Source organism: Strix aluco, chromosome 27, assembly GCF_031877795.1.
Source record: "Strix aluco isolate bStrAlu1 chromosome 27, bStrAlu1.hap1, whole genome shotgun sequence".
NCBI lineage: Eukaryota > Metazoa > Chordata > Aves > Strigiformes > Strigidae > Strix > Strix aluco.
In genome coordinates this window covers 2,053,284-2,079,306 of record NC_133957.1, presented here as the reverse complement: position 1 = coordinate 2,079,306, position 26,023 = coordinate 2,053,284, and the positions used below count along the sequence as shown (strand labels likewise).

Genomic DNA, 26,023 nt, shown 5'->3' with positions numbered 1-26,023 from the left:
AAACAAGCATGTGGGTACCATGCAGGACACACGGAAGTCGCAAGGGAAACACTGCCATTGAAAAAGAGACCTTAAAAAGTGAAAGGAAAGAGCAGTTTTATACACGCTCCTTCTCAGCCAGTGCAGCAGCTGGGGCCAGCAACAAGAAGCACAACGGAAGATGCTCAGATGAGCTCTGCAGTCCCTGGTACCCACGAGGGAGATCGTTCATCCCTGGAGACTGGTGGAGCTCAGAGAAGAGCCAGGCTCTGCCCACAGGATGGTGTTTCGCTGCAACTCTCCCTTGGGCAGGATGTTTTAAGGAGGTTCTGAGCTATAAGGGAAACAGTTCATTTCTTTGCTGGATGGGGGTTCAGGATGGAAGGGGGTGTGCTGTTGGCTGGAGGAAGGAAAAGGTGCTTCTTTCCTTTGAGGGACTGAGGTCAGGGCTCAGTATTTTACACCTGAAGATTTGACCGTTGTGGTTGTGACACATCTCCGCACAGAGGAGGATCCACCCCCTGAGATGAAGTTGCCACCTCCAGAGCTGCACATTCTTCCACTTCCAGAGGAGAAGCCACCACTGAGTATTCCTCCGCCCATGCCACAACTGCCTCCAATGATGCTTCCTCCTCCAACCGTACACACTCCTCCTCCCATGCCACTGCTGGCTCCAAAGCCACCAGCTCTGCCTCCAGCAATGGTGGTTCTGCCTACCACAGCTGCAAGAGAAGGAAAGGCTCAGTGTGACATCAAGTGACAGCCTGGGAACCCTCACGAAACCCAGGCTAAAAGCCATTCTGCAGAGAAGACAGTGTACAGATACTCACAGACATTTACGTTGGATGGGTTATCTACACAGAGCCTGTGTGAGGAAAGGAACACAAGTTGTAAATCTAATATAATAGCAATTAAGCTCCATGCAATTTCACAAACACTCCTTGTATTTCCTGTTTCATTTAACATCAATCAAAACCACTGAGAAAACCCTGTGGGGACCTCGTTTCTATTTTGGGCTCGAAAACTTGGGAAAAAAATGAAAGTAAATCAGATTCCAACATTAAATTGGTTGTGAGAGATGATTAAACCTCAGTCTATCCCAAGGAGAGACCGTACCTTGGTCACGCCAACCTGACAGCAGATCTTACCTGTTTTCCTCTCCCTCCAGCAGCTTCCTGTACATGGCAATCTCAACATCCAGAGCAATCTTGATGTTCAGCAGTTCCTGGTACTCCTTCAGCAAGCGAGCCAGCTCCTCCTTGTCTTTGCTCAAGGCGCATTCCAGCTCTTCCAGTTTCCTCCTGGCATCCTTGAGGGCCATCTCACCCCGCTCCTCAGCCTCAGCAATAGCTGCCTGAAGCTGATGGTTCTGAGGAAGAAAAAAGAAAAGCAGTTTCAATTCCCCTCTGCACACCCTCCACTGGAGCAGCCCTCAGGGCACAGACACATGGAAAATAGACAGGAACCATCAATCCTCTCCAAAAGACCTGAATTTCATTCCCTCACAACCACCCAGCTCACTTGTGATCCGGCCTGATGCCGTTACCCAACAAGATGCTGAGGAACCCCTACCTGCTTCTTCACATTCTCAATCTCAGCCCGCAGCCGCTGGACATTCCTGGTCAACTCCTGGATCTCTATCTTCGTGTGGCGGAGGCTGTCCCCGTGTCTTCCAGCGGTGTTCTGCAGCTCTTCATACTGACAGTATGGAGACAAAGCAACCCATCAGTGACACAACCTACCAAGGACTGTGGCAAGGGAGCAGAGACTGTTGCAGAAGCTTCCCAACTCACCCGGCTCTGGTACCAAGCCTCAGCTTCAGCCCGGCTGTTCTGAGCAATCTGCTCGTACTGACGCCTGACCTCCTCGATGATGCTGTCCAGATCCAGGTGCCGGTTGTTGTCCATGGACACCACCACGGACAGGTCCCGGCTGATTGTCTGCATCTGAGCCAGTTCCTGCAAACAAACATGACTTAGCCCGACCATCCAAGAAGGGCAGAAAAGAGCAGCAACTCCAAGCAGCCTCTCCAGACTAAATCCACATGGGCAGCCAGTCCAACCCCAGTGTCTTTGGCCACCACACACTCCATTGCAACTCCAGCCAGCCCAGCGGAAGGCAGAGCTCTTACCTCCTCGTAGATGCACCTCAGGAAGTTGATTTCATCGGTCAGAGCTCCCACCTTGGCTTCCAGCTCTACTTTGGTCATGTAGGCACAGTCCACATCCTAAAGGAAAGATCCCACAGAGAGACAACGGCTTCATCCCAACCCAGAAGAGCCGTTGGCAGCCAATGCCTCTCCTGTTGGAAGCTGCCCGTCCTGGTGCTGCCTCCTTCCAACGCCTTTGCAGCCTGTCCCCCCACACCCCCTCCCTCCCGGTGCCTCTCTGACTCACCTTCTTGAGCACCACAAACTCATTCTCAGCAGCGGTGCGCCTGTTGATTTCTTCTTCGTACCTGGTGAAGGGGACAAGACAGGATGAGTCTCCTTGACTGCTCATCCGCCAACCGGTGGAACCCCCCTTCCCTCCACGGCAACCTTGCTCCCATTTCTGCAGAGATCCACAGCAGGCAGAAGACAGTGTGGGAATCTCCCAGCTGGCTTAGCTCTCCTGCCTTGCCGCTCATTTCCTCCTCAGCCTGTCACTGCACTCACTTGGTTTTGTACTCCTCCACGTATTGCCGCATGTTCTGCAGCTCCGACTCCAGCTGTCCCCTCTGTCCCAGCAGAGACTCTAGCCTCCTCCTCAGGTTCTGGATGTAGTTTTCAAAGATGACATCCAGGTTCTTCCTTGGCCCCGAAGGTCCTTGCTGTTGGAGGAGCTCCCACTTGGTGGAGAGGACCTTGTTCTGTTGCTCCAGGAAGCGGACCTGAAAGCCCACAAAGGGGTGTGTGAGGGATTCACCCAGGGAGACATCGCACTGCTCAAACCTCTGCTTATTTGGGAGCCCAAGGGAATCATTTCCCTAATGCCCAACAGGACCATGGCTAAGTGAAAACCAGTTTTCCAAGAAGATTCTTGCCTTCTGTCTCCCCTTTTTTCAATTATCCTTGAATTTCTCCTCTTTTCTCCTCCTACATTTCTGCTCTCTCTTTATTATCTATCGAAATGGTTACATTCCAGATTTATGGGTTATTGTCATTTCCAGTTGTAAATCTTGACCCACATTAATTTGCAGAAGCATTGGATCATTTTTTTATCTTCCAGTGAACAAAATCCCGTATGTCTCAATTTTAGAGAACATTCCTCTTATCAATCAGGTACAAAAAATATGCAGTATATGTAATAAACCATAAAGCACATTTATAACCAGTGTTCTCCCAGTGCAGACAGTCTAAAGAATACTCAGCTGTACTTAAACTGAAATAAGGAACTGCCAGGGTTTAACTGAAAGCTCATTCCTACATTTCAAGTTTCTCTAAAAGAAACTATCCTTGAAAAAAACCAGACTCAAAGAACCACTTAGGATAACTGAGTATATCATGATCGCTTTGGGCTGACTGCACAGAGAACACTAGAGAGAAAAGCTAAGGAAGAGTTTGGATCAACCAAACCTACAGAACGTCCTTTGGTTTCTCTGCAGATGTAAAATTTTTACATTCCTTAGGAGAACTCAGTGAAAACACTACCAGCCTTCCAGATCTGCCAACACTGAGCTGAGAAGGACATTTCCCTCTCCACAGCACAGGAAAGTTTGTCAGAGTCCCCATTCCCAAGCAAATACAGTTCCAGCCTCTCACCTTGTCAATGAAAGAGGCAAACTGATTGTTAAGAGTCTTGATCTGCTCCTTCTCCTGGCACTTCACTTGTTGGATCTGAGGATCAATATCAACATGGACCGGCCGCAGGAGGGTTGGGTCAACCTGCACTGGTTGGATGCCTCCAGGGAACCCAGGACCACCTCTCACAGGACCACCAAAGCTGCCTATTCCTCCACCAATGACACCTCCTCCAATGCTGCCAAATCCTCCTCCATAGCCTCCACCAAAGCCACCAATTCTACATCCGTATCCACCGCCATAAGAGCCACCCATGGAAATTCTTCCGCTGCCACCCATGTTATGGAGGCTCCTGCTGCTAAAACCTCCACAACGTCCGCCGCCTCCAAATCCCCTGGATGTGGAGAACGAGCTATAGCTGATCCTGCTTCTGCCCCCACTTCCTCCAAAGCCACCACCGATGGCAGAGCAAGAGCTGTATCCCCTTTTGCTTCCGCCTCCAAAGCTTCTGCAGATTGACTGCCGAGACATGGCTGTTTCTTCCAAGCAGAGTTGAGGAGAGCAGAAAGACGAACGGAGCTGTGCTGCTGAGGGATGAGTGCAGAGAGAAGTGTGCACAGTCTTCTCTGGCTCCACAGCTTCAGGCATTCCCTTTTATCTGTTTCTGGAGGTGGGATGGGTCTACAAGGGCGTGAAGAGGAAACAAATTTACTGTCTTCATCAGCTTGGTGCGGTTAACAGATTTTTGCCAAATTGTTGACTCCACCCAGAAATAAGCTTTGCAATGCAGAAGAGAATAAAGAGCAAGAGCATTGAAAGAGGTCTCAGTGAGTAAGTGGACTCTCATATCTTTATGGCATCTGAAAAAATATGTTTTACAGTGATGTAGTCATGTTCTTCCTTCCTCCCACCTTTCTATCTGTTCTTAATGATTTCACAGTTTGTCTGGATCTGGATCTTTTGCACTGGCACTCAATTTCAGACAAGTATTTTGGAGAAAACCAACTAGAATGAGACTTTCACAATTCCCTCAAGCACACCCCAAATCTCCTTCTTCAAGTGGAAAATTGCTGATGGCTTTCCAAGAGGCAGTTTCCCAGTGTAGAGCGAAAATACCACACATTAACATTTAACAACTGTCAGCATTTCTTTTTTATCCATAAAGGAGGTGCTTCGTTCATTTCCTAAGAGCATCAGTTGGGATGGGAGTGCCTTCTTCTAGGGCACATTCCTGCAAAATGTGTCTCCCAGAGTCTGAAATAGCCAGGTACCGAGACTCTGAGCACCAGAGGGCAATGAGCAAGAGAACAAGGATGTCCAAGCTCCTTCCTTGTGCTTTTCAGATGGCCACAGGGGTTGCCGAACCTTCGGAGGACTGAAAGGACGCTCGGGGCACTAGATATGGTAATGATTACTGAAGACAGACAAATAGCAGAGAAAGGCAGGCAGGGATAACAGTGGCTTGTTAAAATATTTTTTTTTAACTTAAGCTGGTAGGCAAATGATCAGGCTGAGTTCATCACACTTGATCATTTTGAAATAAGGGGCAACTAAAAGGTAGAAGAAGCTCTGATGTTTTCTTAAGCAGCAACAGTTACAGTATTGCTGTAGGTGAAGTGTGCTTTCAGAGGTATGACGTCGTTGCCCACATCTCTGACCACAGTAAATTTGGAGTGGGGGAGAGAAGGCGTGCTGACCAAATTCACTTTAGAGAATGTGTTTTTAAGACAACAGCTGCTGCTTCAAACTAGAAAGCAATAATGTTTCATTTCATCCACAAGCTATTTGGCTATGAAGTAGGACGTTCACCTCAAAGACATCTTGCAGATATTTCTGTGTCTCATTAATCAAATAGACATTTTAGTTACATTTATGAAATTTAAGAAAAAAACCCAATATATTCCTAGTGCTTACTTCCTGAAAATCATTAATAAATGTCAAGGGAAATATATTTTAAACCCTTCTAAGCATTTCAGCAGTCCAATATTGCACTATACTTCAGCTTCTGAAGCAGAATATCCATGTGTGTTTGAATTTTCACAACCACCCATAAGACTTGTGCAACTAAATGTTGTTTGAAAGTATCACCAGGGATCAGCCTTCAGCCACAGACACTTCAAAGCCTTTGAAAAACCAGCCCAGAGAATCACTTGCAAAAGCCACCAGAGGAAGCAGAAACATAAATGCCGATGCCTGTCGCTGAGCTGGAGGCTGCTGGACACCACAGTCTCTTCATAGAAGAGGGTGTAGGGGAGTGGAGATCGTTACCCTTGAAGGACACAAGTAATGGTTGGCCAGGGGTTATCCCACCCTTGAAGGACAAAAGGAATGGTTGGCCAGGGGTTATCCCACCCTTGAAGGACACAAGGAATGGTTGGCCAGGGGTTATCCCACCCTTGAAGGACACAAGGAATGGTTGGCCAGGGGTTATCCCACCCTTGAAGGACACAAGGAATGGTTGGCCAGGGGTTATCCCACCCTTGAAGGACACAAGGAATGGTTGGCCAGGGGTTATCCCACCCTTGAAGGACACAAGGAATGGTTGGCCAGGGGTTATCCCACCCTTGAAGGACACAAGGAATGCTTGGCCAGGGGTTATCCCACCCTTGAAGGACACAAGGAATGCTTGGCCAGGGGTTATCCCACCCTTGAAGGACACAAGGAATGCTTGGCCAGGGGTTATCCCACCCTTGAAGGACACAAGGAATGCTTGGCCAGGGGTTATCCCACCCTTGAAGGACACAAGGAATGGTTGGCCAGGGGTTATCCCACCCTTGAAGGACACAAGGAATGGTTGGCCAGGGGTTATCCCACCCTTGAAGGACACAAGGAATGGTTGGCCAGGGGTTATCCCACCCTTGAAGGACACAAGGAATGGTTGGCCAAGGGTTATCCAGATGTGCGTGGCCTGCCGTACACAGCAGGCTGCAGCTGAAGGATGGGCAGGGAGGGGACATTTTCCCTTTCAAAAGCAGCTTGAATGAAGAGGGTCTTCTTTCTCAGTTGTTATCCCCAAAATGGAGAGTTAAGTTCTCCAGATCGTTCTGCAGTCCAGTGCACGCCCTCGTGATGAGCAGACCTGGGCAGGTGTGGGGTGGTTCAGCTTTTAGTTAGAAAAAACAGATCATCTCTTCTCATGGCCTCCCTCCAGGTTGCCAAACGCACAGTAGCCACCTCTCTCGGTCGGCAGCGTGACTTGGTTGTAACATCCCACATGGCGGCTCCATGACAAGGGCGAAGATCTGTTAAGTCAGCCAAATGCCTGGATGCTGACCACATTCAGCTCTCACAGATAAGACGCCCAGATTGAGTCACTCTGACGTCTTCAGACAAGATGTGCAGATTATACCAAACCTGGAGTCACTTCAGCCTCCTCCAGGTAAAACTCGATAGACAGCCTGGGCTCCAGCCGTTCCTTCAGATCTCTTACGCAAGGAGCTGTGCACAGCAAAATCATCAACACCAGGCAAAGTGTAAACGCTGCAGAAAACATAGATGGCGACCAAGCCAGGCTGCAGCTTCGGATCTCACACAGCAAAGAGAATCTGGCAGCATAGAGGAGGATGTTGCAATGATTCCTCACAACAATGCGTCTACAACGCCGTGTTTCAGATCTTAAAGCTGAGAAGAAACATAGTCTTAAAATTAAAGTGAAAATAGGTGACTCTTTCCACAAGCCAAACCCCAAAGAACTCTTGGCACAGCCCCAGCCTCGCAGAGGCATTGCCTTCTCATCGTCTTCTGTTTGGGCCAAACCCGGCCACGTTCCCCAGCTCTAGCGCACTTCTGCTGGGCTTCAAAGCAACCAGAAGACCCTCTTCCAAGAGCCCTGCAACCATTCCCCACCACCTTGATGGGCCTCTTCTGAGGTCTGCATCTTCCTGACCTGCTGCGGGGACACTGGCAGCTCACAGCAGGTTGTTGTGGGACTCCTGAACCACTACTGAAAGCGGTTTCTGTCTCTTTGATCTCTTCGTGTGGTGGAGCAACTGGAGCACAGCGCAGATCAAACACACCAGCATTCCTCTGCCAGTGCCCCCTCCTCGAGCTAGACCAAATCTCTCCCTCTTGCTCTCAGTGTACAGGAGACACACTGGGGGAATTAATCGACTTTCCAGGGAGCTGACGGGTACCTGAGCCCAGGGCTTTGGGATGAATCACGCCTTCCCAGCCCTTCATGTTCCCACTTGTGGTGCATGAAGAGGGGGATGAGTTAGTGGTTCTCAGGCACTCCTGGTGCTCGTAGGGTGCCGAGCTGCGCAGCCTGCCTGGCCACAGCCGACTTGTACTCCAGCGGGTAGGTGCTTGGCCAACGGCCATACCCATGCGTACGGGCAGTTGTAAACCTGCCCTCCCACCGCTGTCCACAAGACTCCTACCATTGCCACCTTCCCTTACCACAAAGCAGAGTCCACTCCAAGGCAGGAAACTCAGATTAACTGACAAGAGCAGAGTGATCTGATGTCTGCTCCCACCCTGCAACTGCCGATTTCCATCATCAATCAACTTGTTTGAGTCTCTACTGGTTTCACCACTACACACTGACAGCATTCCTTCACAAATCCCAGGACTTTCTGTTTGTGATTTCAACATACCCTGTACTCAGCTTCTTCCTGCTCTAAAAATCTGAAATCCAAGAGAGAGATTGATAAAACCCCTTTCCCAGAGCAACAGCAATTTGAATGTTAGCAGATCACTCTGGTATTACGTGACATGGGCGACAGGGCAGAGAGTGCCTTAGTCCACATCAAGGCAGAGACCTAAATATTGGCGCAGGGTGTCCTGGAGCCTCCACATTGATTTGGAAGCTGATGGACTCCTCTGTGCTGGAGGTTTCCAGACACAACAAATGAAGACGTCTGCTGTGGAAATTACTACACATGATTCCAAGGATGGGGTTAGATCAGGACCTGTCCAAACATTTAGCAGCCTGCTGGACTCCTCCAGTTTGGGGTCCCAACGTTCCTCCCTGCTCATATTTACCGCACATTGTTGAGTGGAGCATCCAGAGCCCCACCACTCTAGATATGGGCTTGTGTTTTCAGGCACTACAATGACTCAGAAGAGTCATGAGGCATCACCAATACTTGGACACTTGTCCAGCTCTCTCCAGACACCCCTCCAGTCCCCTCAAAGCACAGTCACAACACATTCAAAAGAAGAACAACCCACACCGTCCCACCAAGCTGCTTCTCCAACAACAAAAAGCACCTTGCCTGGAAGTGCCCTCCAAAGTAATGACACAAGGACATCATGAATGTTCTCTGCAATTTATTGAGAATGGCAACATCCCGAGGAAGTAGGGCCTACCACAAACAGAAGAGGAAGGGAAGTGGGGACAGTACATCTTGTTCCATGTCACAGGGGGCCTGGCACTGAAGAGCAAGATTTGTTCTCCTTAGAAAAAGTCCACGTGAGTGTAAGGTGTTACCAGGTGTCACAGGGAGCAAGGACAAGTGGGACTGGAAGCCACAACTCCAGAGAGAGCTCCTGCTTACAGCACACCTGGGGCTACCAGGTGAGCAAAGCTGCCCAGGAGCTCCACCCCGGGGCCGTTAATCCCTCTGGCCACCTGCCAAGAAGATGCTCCCTCCCCAGCTCTGCCAAGGGACGAGTTCCACTTGCCCCACATCTGCCCTGGCCCCAAAGGCTAGTGAAAGGAAGCAGTGGATATACTGCATGCAGAAGCACCCCAGGGACATGGCCATCGAGGAACAAACATGAGGACAGAGGAAGAAAGAGCAGTTTTATACACGTTTGCCACAAGGCAGCCAGAAATGTACAACACAGCAAGAAAGGCAGAGCGTTTCCCTCCTGTAAATCAGCTCTCCGTGCTGGGTACCCACAGGAGAGACTTTTCTTTGCTCGGAGAGTTATTTCATCGCTGGGCTTGGGGCTAACGAGCAGCTCAACAGGGCTGTTGGTGGGACGTGGCGCTGCCACGAGTCTCCCTTGATGGGACCGAGCCAGGTAGATGAGCTGGTACATGGTGGGCCGTGAGGGACACAGTTCATTTCATTGCAGGACGCTGGAGCTGGATTTAAGGAGGCTGGGCTGCTGCCGGGAGGAGATAGGAGATGTTTCTTTCCTTTTTCAATCTGGCTTTGGGGCTCAGAATCTCACGCCTGAAGATTTGACGGAGGTGGTCGTGACACATCTCCGTACGGAGGACGATCCCCCACCGGAGCTGAAGTTGCCACCGCCAGAGCCGCACATCCTTCCACTTCCAGAAGAGAAGCCGCCGCTGTACATTCCTCCTCCCATTCCACAGCTGCCGCCCATGCTTCCTCCTCCAAAGCTGCCTCCTACTCCACATACGCCTCCTCCCATTCCTCCTCCCATGCCGCTGCCGCCTCCGAAGCCTCCTCCCATGCCGCTGCCGCCTCCAAAGCCTCCTCCCATGCCGCTGCCGCCTCCGAAGCCTCCTCCCATGCCTCCTCTGCCTCCAGAGATGGTGCTCCTGCCTACCACAGCTGCAAGAGAAGCACAGGTTACACACGCATTGCCCGCTGGCAGGCTGTATCTCCAAAAGGAGCTGGTCTGCTGCTGCTTCACAGGGAGACAAATGCAGATACTTACAGACGTTGACGTTGGACATGCCATCATTGCACAGCCTGCAAAGGGAAAGCAGAACCAGTTAATCCTGTGGGAACTGCACATTTCTTTAGCTAAGAACTTCCCTTTTTTTACAGGGTATATATTCCTTATTCTTTCAGAAATTCCCAATTATTTTTTCAAAACAAATGGCAACCTTGAACTTAACGTTCTTACAAGAAATATGGAAAACATACTTAAGGTTAAGAATTAGAGTGTGAGAGATATGAAATTTATTTTTAGAGTGCATGCAAAGATTTTACCCGAACATCGTATAATCTGTAGAGAATTTAGTCAAATCAATACAAAGAAAGACCGGTACCTGTTCTCCTCTCCCTCCAGCAGCTTCCTGTACATGGCAATCTCAACATCCAGAGCAATCTTGATGTTCAGCAGCTCCTGGTACTCCTTCAGCAAGCGAGCCAGCTCCTCCTTGTCTTTGCTCAAGGCGCATTCCAGCTCTTCCAGCTTTATCCTGGCATCCTTGAGGGCCATCTCACCCCGCTCCTCAGCCTCAGCAATAGCTGCCTGAAGCTGCTGGTTCTGAGGAAAAAAAGAAAAGCAGTTTCTCAGTCCCCCTCTGCACACCCTCCACTGGAGCAGCCCTCAGGGCACAGACTGCATGGAAAGTAGACAGGAACCATCAATCCTCTCCAAAAGACCTGAATTTCATTCCCTCACAACCACCCAGCTCACTTGTGATCCGGCCTGATGCCGTTACCCAACAAGATGCTGAGGAACCCCTACCTGCTTCTTCACATTCTCAATCTCAGCCCGCAGCCGCTGGACATTCCTGGTCAACTCCTGGATCTCTATCTTCGTGTGGCGGAGGCTGTCCCCGTGTCTTCCAGCGGTGTTCTGCAGCTCTTCATACTGACAGTATGGAGACAAAGCAACCCATCAGTGACACAACCTACCAAGGACTGTGGCAAGGGAGCAGAGACTGTTGCAGAAGCTTCCCAACTCACCCGGCTCTGGTACCAAGCCTCAGCTTCAGCCCGGCTGTTCTGAGCAATCTGCTCGTACTGACGCCTGACCTCCTCGATGATGCTGTCCAGATCCAGGTGCCGGTTGTTGTCCATGGACACCACCACGGACAGGTCCCGGCTGATTGTCTGCATCTGAGCCAGTTCCTGCAAACAAACATGACTTAGCCCGACCATCCAAGAAGGGCAGAAAAGAGCAGCAACTCCAAGCAGCCTCTCCAGACTAAATCCACATGGGCAGCCAGTCCAACCCCAGTGTCTTTGGCCACCACACACTCCATTGCAACTCCAGCCAGCCCAGCGGAAGGCAGAGCTCTTACCTCCTCGTAGATGCACCTCAGGAAGTTGATTTCATCGGTCAGAGCTCCCACCTTGGCTTCCAGCTCTACTTTGGTCATGTAGGCACAGTCCACATCCTAAAGGAAAGATCCCACAGAGAGACAACGGCTTCATCCCAACCCAGAAGAGCCGTTGGCAGCCAATGCCTCTCCTGTTGGAAGCTGCCCGTCCTGGTGCTGCCTCCTTCCAACGCCTTTGCAGCCTGTCCCCCCACACCCCCTCCCTCCCGGTGCCTCTCTGACTCACCTTCTTGAGCACCACAAACTCATTCTCAGCAGCGGTGCGCCTGTTGATTTCTTCTTCGTACCTGGTGAAGGGGACAAGAGAGGATGAGTCTCCTTGACTGCTCATCCGCCAACCGGTGGAACCCCCCTTCCCTCCACGGCAACCTTGCTCCCATTTCTGCAGAGATCCACAGCAGGCAGAAGACAGTGTGGGAATCTCCCAGCTGGCTTAGCTCTCCTGCCTTGCCGCTCATTTCCTCCTCAGCCTGTCACTGCACTCACTTGGTTTTGTACTCCTCCACGTATTGCCGCATGTTCTGCAGCTCTGACTCCAGCTGTCCCCTCTGTCCCAGCAGAGACTCTAGCCTCCTCCTCAGGTTCTGGATGTAGTTTTCAAAGATGACATCCAGGTTCTTCCTTGGCCCCGAAGGTCCTTGCTGTTGGAGGAGCTCCCACTTGGTGGAGAGGACCTTGTTCTGTTGCTCCAGGAAGCGGACCTGAAAGCCCACAAAGGGGTGTGTGAGGGATTCACCCAGGGAGACATCGCACTGCTCAAACCTCTGCTTATTTGGGAGCCCAAGGGAATCATTTCCCTAATGCCCAGCTATGGATCATTCCAACATCCAAGCTCCTAAAGTACATTACAGGCATTATCAATTTTTGAATCATTCTGTACTTCTCACTTTGGGACAAAAAGATGTTGCGAATAGCCAGCTGCATCCCTATTTTCCATAGCATCACGTTTGGACGTTGCTGTCATCTTTGCAATGACAAAGTCAAGAAATCGTCTAACTGCACATAAATTCTCTTATGAGAGATTCCGTATTTCTTTGGCTTCTCTTTGCAATTAAAATAATCCAAGAGCGGTGGAAAGCTCTTTAACACTCTTAAGTTTATAGAATCAGTCTTTGAAAGAAAGTTTCATCAAAAAGCAAAGCACAAAAATGAGAACTCAGGATAACTAAATATACAATGATGACTTTATGCTGAATCACTAGAAATTAGGCTGAAGAGATGACTAGGCAAGAGAATCTACAGAACGTCCTGCAGATGTTCTCTTTAATCTTCCATTAGCATGAAAACCTTGTCTCTTGTTCGCTGTTACTTAATAAGACCTTAATAATAACTTGCTGCTGAGGCATCAGGCTCGCAAACTTTAACAAGTACTTGTCGGTAAGAAAAAAATTTCCCTTTCCACACCACAAGAAAGTTGTTTAAAATGCCCACCTCCAAACAAGCACGGTCCTAAATTCTCACCTTATCGATGAAGGAAGCGAACTGATTGTTAAGGGTCTTAATCTGCTCCTTCTCCTGGTTTTTCACTTGCTGGATTTGGGGATCAATCTCAACATGGACCGGTCGCAGGAGAGTTGGGTCAACTTGCACCGGGTGGATGCCTCCAGGGAAGCCAGGACCACCAAAGCCACCCATTCCTCCACCGCCCATTCCTCCACCGCCCATTCCTCCACCAAAGCCACCCATTCCTCCACCACCCATTCCTCCACCAAAGCCACCCATTCCTCCACTGCCCATTCCACCACCACCCATTCCTCCACCAAAGCCACCCATTCCTCCTCCGTAGCCTCCACCAAAGCCGCCCATTCTGCCTCCGTATCCTCCACCACCGTAGCATCCACCCACAGTAATTCTTCTGCTGCCTCCCATGTTATGGAGGCTTCTGCTGCTAAACCCTCCGCAATGTCCACCTCCTCCACCTCCCCGGGATGAGGAGTACGAACTGTAACTGATCCTGCTTCTGCCGCCACCTCCTCCAAAGCCACCACCGATGGCAGAGCAAGAGCTGTAGCCCTTTCTACTCCCGCCGCCGAAGCTTCTGCAGGCAGACTGCCGAGACATGGCTGTTTCTTCTAAGCAGAGTCAAAATCAAGAAGAGCAGAAAGACGAACGGAGCTGTGCTGCTGAGGGATGAGTGCAGAGAGAAGTGTGCACAGTCTTCTCTGGCTCCACAGCTTCAGGCACTCCCTTTTATCCGCTTCTGGAGGTGGGCTGGGACGACCTGGGCGTGAAGGTGGAAACCATTTTATTATTTTCATCAGCATGGTGTTGTTGACAGATTCTCAGTTGAGCTTTACCATATTTGGGCCTGCCTAGAAACACACCCTGCAATATAGAAGGGAATAAAAGAACAAGAACACTGAAACAGGTCTCAGTGACTAAGTGGACTCTTACATCTTTACAACATCTTGGAAATCAGCTTTTAGGATAATGCACTTTTCTACAGCCCCTTTTTGGATTTCCAACCTTCATCAATGGTTTCCAATAATTCCAGATTCAGATCTTTCCAATCAAAGCTCCACTGAAAGGAAAACTTTTGATGCTATCCCAGCTATAATATAGCTTTCACAATTCCTTACACACACCCTAAATCCCCTTTTTATATGTAAAATAGCCTTTGGCATTTCAGAAGTTTCCCAATCTGTAACTGGAACTCATGACACCAAAGTTTGAAGAGACTCAGCATATTCTCCTGCTAGAAAGTAAAAACATCTCCTTGGAGTGTGCGTGGTATCACTTTGAATGGGAGTGTCTTCTACCAGTGGATTAAATTCCCTCCAACCGTATCTCCCCAAATCTGTGACAACTAACTGGGACCTTGGATGACGCTGGAACAGAGTGAACGAGACAACCTGAATCGTCACATTCCTTCTCTGTGCTCTCCTGAGGACAACGGGGTCTGACAACCTGTGGAAGAACAAATGGACACGTCGGGCAGCTGCTGTGGTGACAATGACTGGGGACAGACAGACAAGCACTATAGAAGTGGAGTGACAGATGAACAGTTCGAGGTGGTGAGGGCTTCCTCCTGCTCAGATGAATGTTGCTGACCTCCTGTTTACCTGATTGTTTCCAATTATGAGAAAACTGAAGTGGAAAACTTGTTGAGAAATGGAGCTGTTACAACTTCTAAGGCATAGTATACCCTCTCGATTTCAAATATTCTGTTGGGAAAGGAACATATTTTAGAAATGTATTATGTAGGATGCCTCTGAAATAAAGAAGCCCTTTTTTGGATTGCATGTAAATGAAGTTTTAAATAATTACTCATGAGGTTCCAGATTACGATAAAAAAAATATACAATGACACTGACGTGCAGTGTTGGGACTAAACTAGATTATAGGTGCTGGTTAAAAGGAAACAGAGGTCTGTAAATACAATTGTAAAGGCACTCTGAAGGCATTATCTGTCTGAATATTATCAATCAAATATATGTTTAAGTTAATGAGTGAAATATACAATGACTTTTCACTTTTTCCCGCTAGATAACAGCCAGCACAAGTAATCAAAAAGTGACAGAGAAAATATACGTTACAGCCCTTCAAAAGATTTAAAACAATAATGGCCATGAATTTAAGGTCATTCAGGAGAGCTAAGTGTGAATATATACATTCATAAGGAATTTCCAGAATCTGCTATGAGACTTGTGCAACTAAATGTTGTTTGAAAGTATCACCAGGGATCAGCCTTCAGCCACAGACACTTCAAAGCCTTTGAAAAACCAGCCCAGAGAATCACTTGCAAAAGCCACCAGAGGAAGCAGAAACATAAATGCCGATGCCTGTCGCTGAGCTGGAGGCTGCTGGACACCACAGTCTCTTCATAGAAGAGGGTGTAGGGGAGTGGAGATCGTTACCCTTGAAGGACTCAAAGAATGGTTGGCCAAGGGTTATCCCACTCTTGGAGGACACAAGTAATCATTGGCCAAGGGTTATCCCACCCTTGAAGGACACAAGGAATGGTTGGCCAAGGGTTATCCCACCCTTGAAGGACACAAGGAATGATTGGCCAAGGGTTATCCCACCCTTGAAGGACACAAGGAATGGTTGGCCAGGGGTTATCCCACCCTTGAAGGACACAAGGAATGGTTGGCCAGGGGTTATCCCACCCTTGAAGGACACAAGGAATGGTTGGCCAGGGGTTATCCCACCCTTGAAGGACACAAGGAATGGTTGGCCAAGGGTTATCCAGATGTGCGTGGCCTGCCGTACGCAGCAGGCTGCAGCTGGAGGATGGGCAGGGAGGGGACATTTTCCCTTTCAAAAGCAGCTTGAATGAAGAGGGTCTTCTTTCTCAGTTGTTATCCCCAAAATCGAGAGTTAAGTGTTTGTCCTGGTTTCGGCTGGGAGAGAGCTGATTTCCTCCCCAGTAGCTGGTGCAGTGCTGGAGTTTGGATTCAGTGTGAGAATAACGTTGATAACACCCTGATGTTTTAGTTATTGCTAAGTAGCACTTATCCTAAATTAAGAATTTTTCAGTTTCCCATGCTGTGCCAGGTGTAGAAGAAGTTGGGAGGGAGCATGGCCAGGACAGTTGACCCAAACTAGCCAAAGGGCTGTTCTGTACCACAGGACATCACGCTCAGAACAGAAAGTGGGGGGGGTTGGCCGGGAGGCGTGGATCGCTCCTCAGGGACGGTCAGGGGGTGGCAAGCAGTTGCATGGTGCATCACTTAACTTTTCTTGGGGTTTATTTCTCTCTTTTATTTTGTTATCATCCTTTTCATTGCTGTTATTATTATTAATATTATTAATATATTGTATTGTGTTTCAGTTATTAAACTGTTCTTATCTCAACCTATGAGTTTTCCTTTTTTTTCCAATTCCTCTCCCCAGCCCACTGGTGGGGGAGGAGTGGGTGAGCAGCTGTGTGGTGTTTAGGTGCCGGCTGGGGTTAAACCACAACCGAGCTCCAGATCGTTCTGCAGTCCAGTGCACGCCCTCGTGATGAGCAGACCCGGGCAGGTGTGGGGTGCCTCAGCTTTTAGTTAGAAAAAATAAATCATCTCTTCTCATGGCCTCCCTCCAGGTTGCCAAACGCACAGTAGCCACCTCTCTCGGTCGGCAGCGTGACTTGGTTGTAACATCCCACATGGCGGCTCCGCAACGAGGGGGAAGATCTGTTAAGTCAGCCAAATGCCTGGATGCTGACCACATTCAGCTCTCACAGATAAGACGCCCAGATTGAGTCACTCTGACGTCTTCAGACAAGATGTGCAGATTATACCAAACCTGGAGTCACTTCAGCCTCCTCCGAGTAGGACTCAATACCAAGCCGAGGCTCCAGCCGTTCCTTCAGATCTCTTACACAAGGAGTAGTACACAGTAAAATCATCAACACCGGGCAAAGTGTAAACGCTGCAGAAAACATAGATGGCGACCAAGCCAGGCTGCAGCTTTGGATCTCACACAGCAAAGAGATTTTGGCACGAAACTCAAGAGGGAACATAGAGGAGGATGTTGCAATGATTCCTCACAACAATGCGTCTACAACGCCGTGTTTCAGATCTTAAAGCTGAGAAGAAACATAGTCTTAAAATTAAAGTGAAAATAGGTGACTCTTTCCACAAGCCAAACCCCAAAGAACTCTTGGCACAGCCCCAGCCTCGCAGAGGCATTGCCTTCTCATCGTCTTCTGTTTGGGCCAAACCCGGCCACGTTCCCCAGCTCTAGCGCACTTCTGCTGGGCTTCAAAGCAACCAGAAGACCCTCTTCCAAGAGCCCTGCAACCATTCCCCACCACCTTGATGGGCCTCTTCTGAGGTCTGCATCTTCCTGACCTGCTGCGGGGACACTGGCAGCTCACAGCAGGTTGTTGTGGGACTCCTGAACCACTACTGAAAGCGGTTTCTGTCTCTTTGATCTCTTCGTGTGGTGGAGCAACTGGAGCACAGTGCAGATCAAACACACCAGCATTCCTCTGCCAGTGCCCCCTCCTCGAGCTAGACCAAATCTCTCCCTCTTGCTCTCAGTGTACAGGAGACACACTGGGGGAATTAATCGACTTTCCAGGGAGCTGACGGGTACCTGAGCCCAGGGCTTTGGGATGAATCACGCCTTCCCAGCCCTTCGTGTTCCCACTTGTGGTGCATGAAGAGGGGGATGAGTTAGTGGTTCTCAGGCACTCCTGGTGCTCGTAGGGTGCCGAGCTGCGCAGCCTGCCTGGCCACAGCCGACTTGTACTCCAGCGGGTAGGTGCTTGGCCAACGGCCATACCCATGCGTACGGGCAGTTGTAAACCTGCCCTCCCACCGCTGTCCACAGACGACTGCGATCTTCTTCCCCTAACACATACCCTGCTCCACCAGGAGAGGGACAGAAGAGAATGTCAGGGGAGGCTGCTCAATAGCTTTGGCTGCTACAATGGCTGAGCCATGAATACCAGGACATTACTCCCGTCTCAGCTGAATTGCTGCACATTCTGCGAGTGGAGCATCCAGAGCCCCACCACTCTAGATATGGGCTTGTGTTTTCAGGCACTACAATGACTCAGAAGAGTCAAGAGGCATCACCAATACTTGGTCCAGCTCTCTCCAGACACCCCTCCAGTCCCCTCAAAGCACAGTCACAACACATTCAAAAGAAGAACAACCCACACCGTCCCACCAAGCTGCTTCTCCAACAACAAAAAACACCTTGCATAGAAGTGCCCTCCAGAGTAATGACACAAGGACATCATGAATGTTCTCTGCAATTTATTGAGAATGGTAAATTCCCAAGGAACTAGGGCCTACCACAAACAGAAGAGGAAGGGAAGTGGGGACAGTACATCTTGTTCCATGTCACAGGGGGCCTGGCACTGAAGAGCAAGATTTGTTCTCCTTAGAAAAAGTCCACGTGAGTGTAAGGTGTTACCAGGTGTCACAGGGAGCAAGGACAAGTGGGACTGGAAGCCACAACTCCAGAGAGAGCTCCTGCTTACAGCACACCTGGGGCTACCAGGTGAGCAAAGCTGCCCAGGAGCTCCACCCCGGGGCCGTTAATCCCTCTGGCCACCTGCCAAGAAGATGCTCCCTCCCCAGCTCTGCCAAGGGACGAGTTCCACTTGCCCCACATCTGCCCTGGCCCCAAAGGCTAGTGAAAGGAAGCAGTGGATATACTGCATGCAGAAGCACCCCAGGGACATGGCCATCGAGGAACAAACATGAGGACAGAGGAAGAAAGAGCAGTTTTATACACGTTTGCCACAAGGCAGCCAGAAATGTACAACACAGCAAGAAAGGCAGAGCGTTTCCCTCCTGTAAATCAGCTCTCCGTGCTGGGTACCCACAGGAGAGACTTTTCTTTGCTCGGAGAGTTATTTCATCGCTGGGCTTGGGGCTAACGAGCAGCTCAACAGGGCTGTTGGCGGGACGTGGCGCTGCCACGAGTCTCCCTTGATGGGACCGAGCCAGGTAGATGAGCTGGTACATGGTGGGCCGTGAGGGACACAGTTCATTTCATTGCAGGACGCTGGAGCTGGATTTAAGGAGGCTGGGCTGCTGCCGGGAGGAGATAGGAGATGTTTCTTTCCTTTTTCAATCTGGCTTTGGGGCTCAGAATCTCACACCTGAAGATTTGACGGAGGTGGTCGTGACACATCTCCGTACGGAGGACGATCCCCCACCGGAGCTGAAGTTGCCACCGCCAGAGCCGCACATCCTTCCACTTCCAGAAGAGAAGCCGCCGCTGTACATTCCTCCTCCCATTCCACAGCTGCCGCCCATGCTTCCTCCTCCAAAGCTGCCTCCTACTCCACATACGCCTCCTCCCATTCCTCCTCCCATGCCGCTGCCGCCTCCGAAGCCTCCTCCCATGCCACTGCCGCCTCCAAAGCCTCCTCCCATGCCGCTGCCGCCTCCGAAGCCTCCTCCCATGCCTCCTCTGCCTCCAGAGATGGTGCTCCTGCCTACCACAGCTGCAAGAGAAGCACAGGTTACACACGCATTGCCCGCTGGCAGGCTGTATCTCCAAAAGGAGCTGGTCTGCTGCTGCTTCACAGGGAGACAAATGCAGATACTTACAGACGTTGACGTTGGACATGCCATCATTGCACAGCCTGCAAAGGGAAATTGGTACATTTTAATTACCCAACAAAAGCGACATTGTAAAAACAGAACTGTATTTTCATTATCTAACCATTTTCCTGTTTCTTCTTTATCAGCAGCTTCCGTATCACTAAGATATCTAAGGGGGGAGGGCATTGACAATTCCTCTTTACCATAACGTTCTTTCAGATTTGACGTTCATTAAAGTGTTTGCACATAACAGAAACGAAATGTTAGTTATACCCCCTGTAGCGACCAGGCTCTGCCAATTATCAGTCCTGACTATCCAAAATATCACCCAGAGTGCCAACCACCACATCTACCCATTTTAACCAAAAGAGCTGGTTTGAGATTACAGTTAACATCAAAACTCAAGGCGTCCAGCATCGATTGTAACAGCCCTCTCGAACCAGAGGTCAGGTGTTTACCTGTTCTCCTCTCCCTCCAGCAGCTTCCTGTACATGGCAATCTCAACATCCAGAGCAATCTTGATGTTCAGCAGCTCCTGGTACTCCTTCAGCAAGCGAGCCAGCTCCTCCTTGTCTTTCTGCAGGGCACTTTCCAGCTCTTCCAGCTTTATCCTGGCATCCTTGAGGGCCATCTCACCCCGCTCCTCAGCCTCAGCAATAGCTGCCTGAAGCTGCTGGTTCTGAGGAAAAAAAAAAAGGGCACGTTCTCAGATCTCATTTTGACAATTAACATCCGCCCTCAAACCCCCAGTGGAGAAGTCAAGAAAAATAAAAGGAAACATCTACATGAAGTAAACAAGGGCTGGTTGAAGAAACCATTTCTGCCCCACACGTGGTCATTTCTGATTCAACCTGATGCCATGTGACAACAGCCAAACCCTACCTGCTTCTTCACGTTCTCAATCTCAGCTCGCAGCCTCTGAATGTTCCTGGTCAACTCTTGGATCTCTATCTTGGTGTTGCGTAGGCTGTCCCCATGCCTTCCAGCAGTGCTCTGCAGCTGTTCGTACTGATGGCACCAAGACAAAGCAAACCTTCAGAGATACATTCCTGACGCCTCGGCAAGATTTGTCAACAGTTTCATAGCTCACATGTTGCTACAAGGACCTACCACGTTGGTCATGGATGCCCAGCTCAATATAAAAGATGAGTCTGAGACTCAATTATTGGTTTTGAACTTTGAAATAGGGCTTAGTGACTAATAAGCATCCCTCGGCTTCTGACAAGCTACTTTGGGCAGGCATTTTCTAGTTAAAATACATCTTTGGCCATCTATTGAGAGGCTTGTACCGTGCACCAAAAGCAACACAATTCCTCTTGAGACTTCCTTGCATGAGGTCTAGCACTGTTAGCTTGAAGAGATGTCTCACATGGTCATAAATTATCTGTGAACTCTAGCCGAGGTTCCTTAATTGCTTCCCAGCTTACCTGGCTCTGGTACCAAGCCTCAGCTTCAGCTCTGCTGCTCTGAGCAATCTGCTCGTACTGACGCCTGACCTCCTCGATGATGCTGTCCAGATCCAGGTGCCGGTTGTTGTCCATGGACACCACCACGGACAGGTCCCGGCTGATTGTCTGCATCTGAGCCAGTTCCTGCAAACAAACATGACTTAGCCTGACCATCCAAGAAGGGCAGAAAAGAGCAGCAACTCCAAGCAGCCTCTCCAGACCAAATCCACGTGGGCAGCCAGTCCAACCCCAGCGTCTTTGGCCACCACACACTCCAGCCAGCCCAGCGGAAGGCAGAGCTCTTACCTCCTCGTAGATGCACCTCAGGAAGTTGATTTCATCGGTCAGAGCTCCCACCTTGGCTTCCAGCTCTACTTTGGTCATGTAGGCACAGTCCACATCCTAAAGGAAAGATCACAGAGAATAGTTTAATTTCCTCTTGGAAATCTTTCAGGATCATGGAAATCGTCTGTGCTGAGGGTAACAATTACGATGGTGTTATTCAACTTAAAAACAAGTGACTTCAAATGTCAGCCCACAGATCCTACAATCTCTACAAATTCCCGTTGGAGTCCCCTCCGAGCACAGATAAAGGCTGATATTCAAGCAATCACCTTGTTAGCGCGTGACTCACCTTCTTGAGCACCACAAACTCGTTCTCAGCAGTCGTGCGTCTGTTGATCTCTTCCTCATACCTATAGAGAGTAAAAATACAAGCTGAGTTTCCTGAATTTTCCTGCCTAAGGCCACGCTAAACAAACTAAAAGAAAAAAACAACACAGAATATTTAGACTGAAAAAACTACGTCCAGAATTGCCACAAAAACCATGTGTGTGAAGAAAAATGACTGCTAAGCTGCCTGAGTTGCTTTCTGGGTTAGACTGCCACTGCACTTACTTGGTTTTGTAATCCTCGACGTATTGCTGCATGCTCTGCAGCTCTGACTCCAGCTGTCCCCTCTGTGCCAAGATTGAGTCCAGCTGCCTCCTCAGGTTCTGGATGTAGTTTTCAAAGATGGTATCAAGGTTCTTCCTTGGCCCCGAAGGCCCTTGCTGTTGGAGGAGCTCCCACTTGGTGGAGAGGACCTTGTTCTGTTGCTCCAGGAAGCGGACCTGAAAGCCAACACATGGAGTATCCACCATCACGTGGGGAACAGCAGCAAAAGATTCTCCTTTGCATGACAATAAGAGAACCGGTTAATATGTTTTTTCTATTTCTGTTGCTGCCTAAACTGCAAGATCAGGTGGAAATTTCTAAGTCGTATTCAAGTCAAAGGAGCTTCTAAACGTAGCACCAGCTCCAAGTACATTCCCATCACAGGCGGTGTAGAAATCTTTGATTTCTAGTCTAGATTTAAAAGCCTGAATATTTGAAAACAAAGAGAAAAATATATATATATATTAGTGAATACTTAAATGGGAGGGTATTTGGAAAGAGAATGGTACGGGAGGGAAAATTGGTGCCTGAAACCTAAAGATGTTTGGAGGCGTTGAGCTTGCTTGCAAGAATAACCTATTAGCTGAGCCTGGTGCAACAGGCTGGATTAAAGCCCTGAAGACACAGCTTTGATCTCCTGTGGAAGGGAGATTCTCATCTCTTCTCTAGCAGCACTTAATGAAAAGACTCTGCTCAAGCTTCTCAGCCTCCTGATATTTAGCTCAAAAAGGACATTTCTGCAGAACTTGAACGTTCCCCCCAGTTTTGACCCTTAGACACAATCCCACCCTCTCACCTTATCAATAAAAGAGGCAAATTGATTGTTAAGAGTCTTGATCTGTTCCTTCTCCTGGTTTTTGACTTGCTGGATCTGAGGATCAATCTCAACATGGACTGGCTGTAGGAGGGTTGAGTCAACCTGCACTGGCTGGATTCCAGGGCCACCTCTACCAGGGCCACCAAAGCCTGGCATGCCAAAGCCTGGTCCACCAAAGCCGCCCATTCCTCCACCGCCCATTCCTCCACCACCCATTCCTCCACCAAAGCCACCCATTCCTCCACCACCCATTCCTCCACCATAACTACCCATCCCTCCACCATAACTACCCATCCCTCCACCATAACTACCCATTCCTCCACCATAACTACCCATCCCTCCACCAAAGCTGCCCATTCCTCCTCCGTAGCCTCCACCAAAGCCACCCATTCTGCCTCCACCACCGTAGCATCCACCCATGGAAATCCTTCCACTGCCACCCATGTTATGGAGGCTCCTGCTGGTGAACCCTCCACAACGTCCACCACCTCCAAATCCCCTGGACACAGAGAACGAGCTGTAGCTGCTCCTGCTTCTGCCGCCACCTCCTCCAAAGCCACCACCGATGGCAGAGCAAGAGCTGTAGCCCCTTCTGCTGCCGCCTCCAAAGCTTCTGCAGACAGACTGACGAGACATGGCTGTTTCTTCTAAGCAGAGTCAAAAATCGAGAAGATAAGGAAGATCAATGGAGTTGAGCTGCGAGGAGATGAGTGCAAAGAGAAGGGAAGTAAGTCCCTCTGACTGGAGGGCAGTAGATGCTCGCTTTTATCTGTTTCTGGAGGTGGGCTGGGTTTGCATGGGCGTGAAGGAGGAGACAGTTACTGTCTTCATCAGTGTGGCGTGGTTTACAGATTTTCATCTTCAATTTGCCAAACATTGACCCTACCCAGAAACACACCCTATAATGCAGGAGAAAATTAAAAAATATACAACTGTGTCTACCAAATGGTAACACTCAATGACTAAGAAGTTTTATGCTTTTGTGGTATAGTAGCAGTCTCCCTAGGATATACTAGTCTCTTTTTTTTCACCTTTCATCCATTGTGGTTGTTTCCCTGCTTAAGTTTATCTTTATTATGATCTTTCACTCCAAAGCCCCATGGCAGGCAAGTGCTGTGGTTCATGCCAAGTTGTAGCACGGCTTTCACAATTCCCAAAACACACCTATGTTACACCCTTAGTCTTCTTTTTACATGGAAAATTGCCTTTGGCTTTGAGAAGTAGTTTCTCAATCTAGAGCCAGGGCTCAGCAAATTGCATTTTGATGAGGCTCTGCATCTTTTCGATAAATAAAACCTTACCAGAAACAAGATAGCAGAGCAATGGTTGGCACTGGAAATTCATTTATTGTTGGATCAAGCTCTTACTGAAAGCGAGTCCTGGAGTCTTCATGCCAAGATAGTCTCAGCACCAGTGAAGAAATGCCACGACTGTCACAGATGGGAAATCCCTTTAGGGTTTTCTGAAGGCTTCAAGACCACGCGAAGAGCCAGAAAAGACATCAGGAACCCGGCTGCTACGGTGGGAAGTGTGGACAGGAGGACAGACGGCGCTGAGAATAGACAGAGAGAAGGAGGCATGCAAACTCGTGCTGCCCACATAATAAGTCCTGTAACCATTTAAATGCAATTAGCTAGGCAGAGGATGCTGGAGAGCTCAACTCATTTGTAGAGACACATAGAAATGAGGAGAACAGAGGGCACAATCACTTTCGCTTGAGGAAATGCGTGTTTTTCAGCTACCTGGCTTACTTCAGTATTTATATGCAAATAAATTTTTGGCAGACAGGCACTTGTAAGCTGTGCCGAGCCTTCCTTCAAGAACCCGGGTAGGTGTCCTTTCTAAGCTGGTTTGAAAGCGCTCACCAGATTTTAGAAAGGCAGAAGCTCTCAGAACACCCCGGTTTTGACACCACACTGAGGAAGGATTAGCTTAGGAGTTAAACTTGCAATAATAAGACTATGACCCATCGTGCACTCATCTTGCAGCAGCCTGCTTATCAAATAACAATTACGGCCTCGTTTTTAAATTTTTAAATTTTCTAATTCCTTTTTTCATTAGCCACCTAAGAAATCCTGAAGTTCAAAAATCTTTATGACTATTGAGGCATCTAACTGCGCTGGTAGCTGTCTAGCAAGGTTCTCGGAAGTTCCCACAGGACACAGGCAATTAAGTGCTTCTTGAAAATCCACACTAACAACTCTTGGTATCTTCAGATGTTTAAATACCTCTAAAATTATCACCCAGAAACCAATTTCCAAAAGTGCCCAGGGACCCGGACTGTGGCATAACATGCAGCTGAACTGGCATTTCCACGGCTGTCCCTGCACAGCCTTCTCATCCCACCTCCCCCCCCCCAGCATCAGCGTGGATTCGTGAGCACAGGAGACAGATAGGGCTGGAAAAAAAATATAATAACAAGTCACTGCGAGACCAAGGGGATGGGGAGGACAGGGGGTTTGGTGGTTGTACAGCATGGTGTGTAGACAATAAATACATGGGCTGAGGAGGCCCTGGATGGTTTGTTGGTCTTCAGCAAGACTTTGTCTCCTAAATGCCACAGTTGGGACAAACGCCTGCCCACACTGGGAGGTTCTGAAGCACAACCTCAAGCATCACTGCAACCATGAGCCAAAAGACTCGACAAACATCTGATCCCCTCGCGGGGCAAAGGCAAGAGCCGTCTCTCAACAGCCCTTCCCGTCTAGAGGAGAGGCAAATTGCAGGCAAGACCTGGCAGCGCTGTCTCCGCGGACCCAGGCCGTGAACACGCTCCGCTTCTGATTTATCAGTCAAATCCATTCCGCCGCCGCCTGCCACACCACAAGGTTCAGGAGGGTGCTGTGGGTTTACAGCTGCTGCAGATATAATATAGATATAATCACGAATATGCACATCACAGATGCACACACATTTGACAATGCCTTCCCTTGCCTCCCTCCGCATTACCAAACATGTGGTTACGTTTTTCAGGGGGGGGGGGGGTTGGCTTTTCCTTTTTCTGTGGGTGGGACGACGCGATCAGAGACTTTTCACGTTCCCAGCTGCGCTGGGAGGAGATGCGTTAAGTCAGCACAATGCTTGAGTCCCGAGCGCCCGTGTTTAGATAACGCCGTCATTGAGTCACGGCCACATCTCCAGCCAAGTTTAGGAAATCAAACCAGGATTTGGATATCAACATCATCA

The 26,023-nt window shown here is 49.2% G+C and overlaps 2 protein-coding genes across 2 annotated transcripts; both read right to left on the bottom strand.

The window, feature by feature from the left end:
• Window positions 1–429: 429 nt before the first annotated feature.
• On the bottom strand, window positions 430–13,700 carry LOC141915802 (uncharacterized). The gene is given in 26 exon segments (XM_074807676.1): window positions 430–701; window positions 1,096–1,348; window positions 1,552–1,677; window positions 1,773–1,937; window positions 2,111–2,206; window positions 2,376–2,436; window positions 2,636–2,850; window positions 3,722–4,239; window positions 5,969–6,557; window positions 6,866–6,942; window positions 7,055–7,138; window positions 7,232–7,293; window positions 7,428–7,689; window positions 7,834–8,274; window positions 9,011–9,097; window positions 9,206–9,337; window positions 9,547–9,679; window positions 9,824–10,173; window positions 10,280–10,314; window positions 10,617–10,831; window positions 11,036–11,167; window positions 11,263–11,427; window positions 11,601–11,696; window positions 11,866–11,926; window positions 12,126–12,340; window positions 13,101–13,700. Coding segments are annotated over 26 exon segments (5,442 nt in total).
• Window positions 13,701–19,174: 5,474 nt separating this feature from the next.
• On the bottom strand, window positions 19,175–23,473 carry LOC141915674 (keratin, type II cytoskeletal cochleal-like). Its single transcript, XM_074807440.1, has 9 exons — window positions 22,817–23,473; window positions 21,982–22,196; window positions 21,719–21,779; window positions 21,391–21,486; window positions 21,064–21,228; window positions 20,519–20,644; window positions 20,095–20,315; window positions 19,643–19,677; window positions 19,175–19,536 (listed from the first exon to the last, which is right to left on the bottom strand). The coding sequence occupies exons 1-9, from the start codon at window positions 23,471–23,473 to the stop codon at window positions 19,175–19,177; spliced, it is 1,938 nt and encodes a 645-aa protein (XP_074663541.1).
• Window positions 23,474–26,023: the final 2,550 nt, after the last annotated feature.

What these genes read in the sequence shown, in the direction of transcription:
- LOC141915674 (XM_074807440.1), bottom strand. Translation starts at nt 23,473, where the DNA reads ATGTCTCGTCAGTCTGTCTGCAGAAGCTTTGGAGGCGGCAGCAGAAGG. An exon ending in TGAGGTGCATCTACGAGGAG is followed by an intron (nt 21,229 to 21,390) that starts GTAAGAGCTCTG and finishes GTTTGTTTGCAG; the next exon opens with GAACTGGCTCAGATGCAGAC. An exon ending in TTGAGAACGTGAAGAAGCAG is followed by an intron (nt 20,316 to 20,518) that starts GTAGGGTTTGGC and finishes TTTTTTCCTCAG; the next exon opens with AACCAGCAGCTTCAGGCAGC.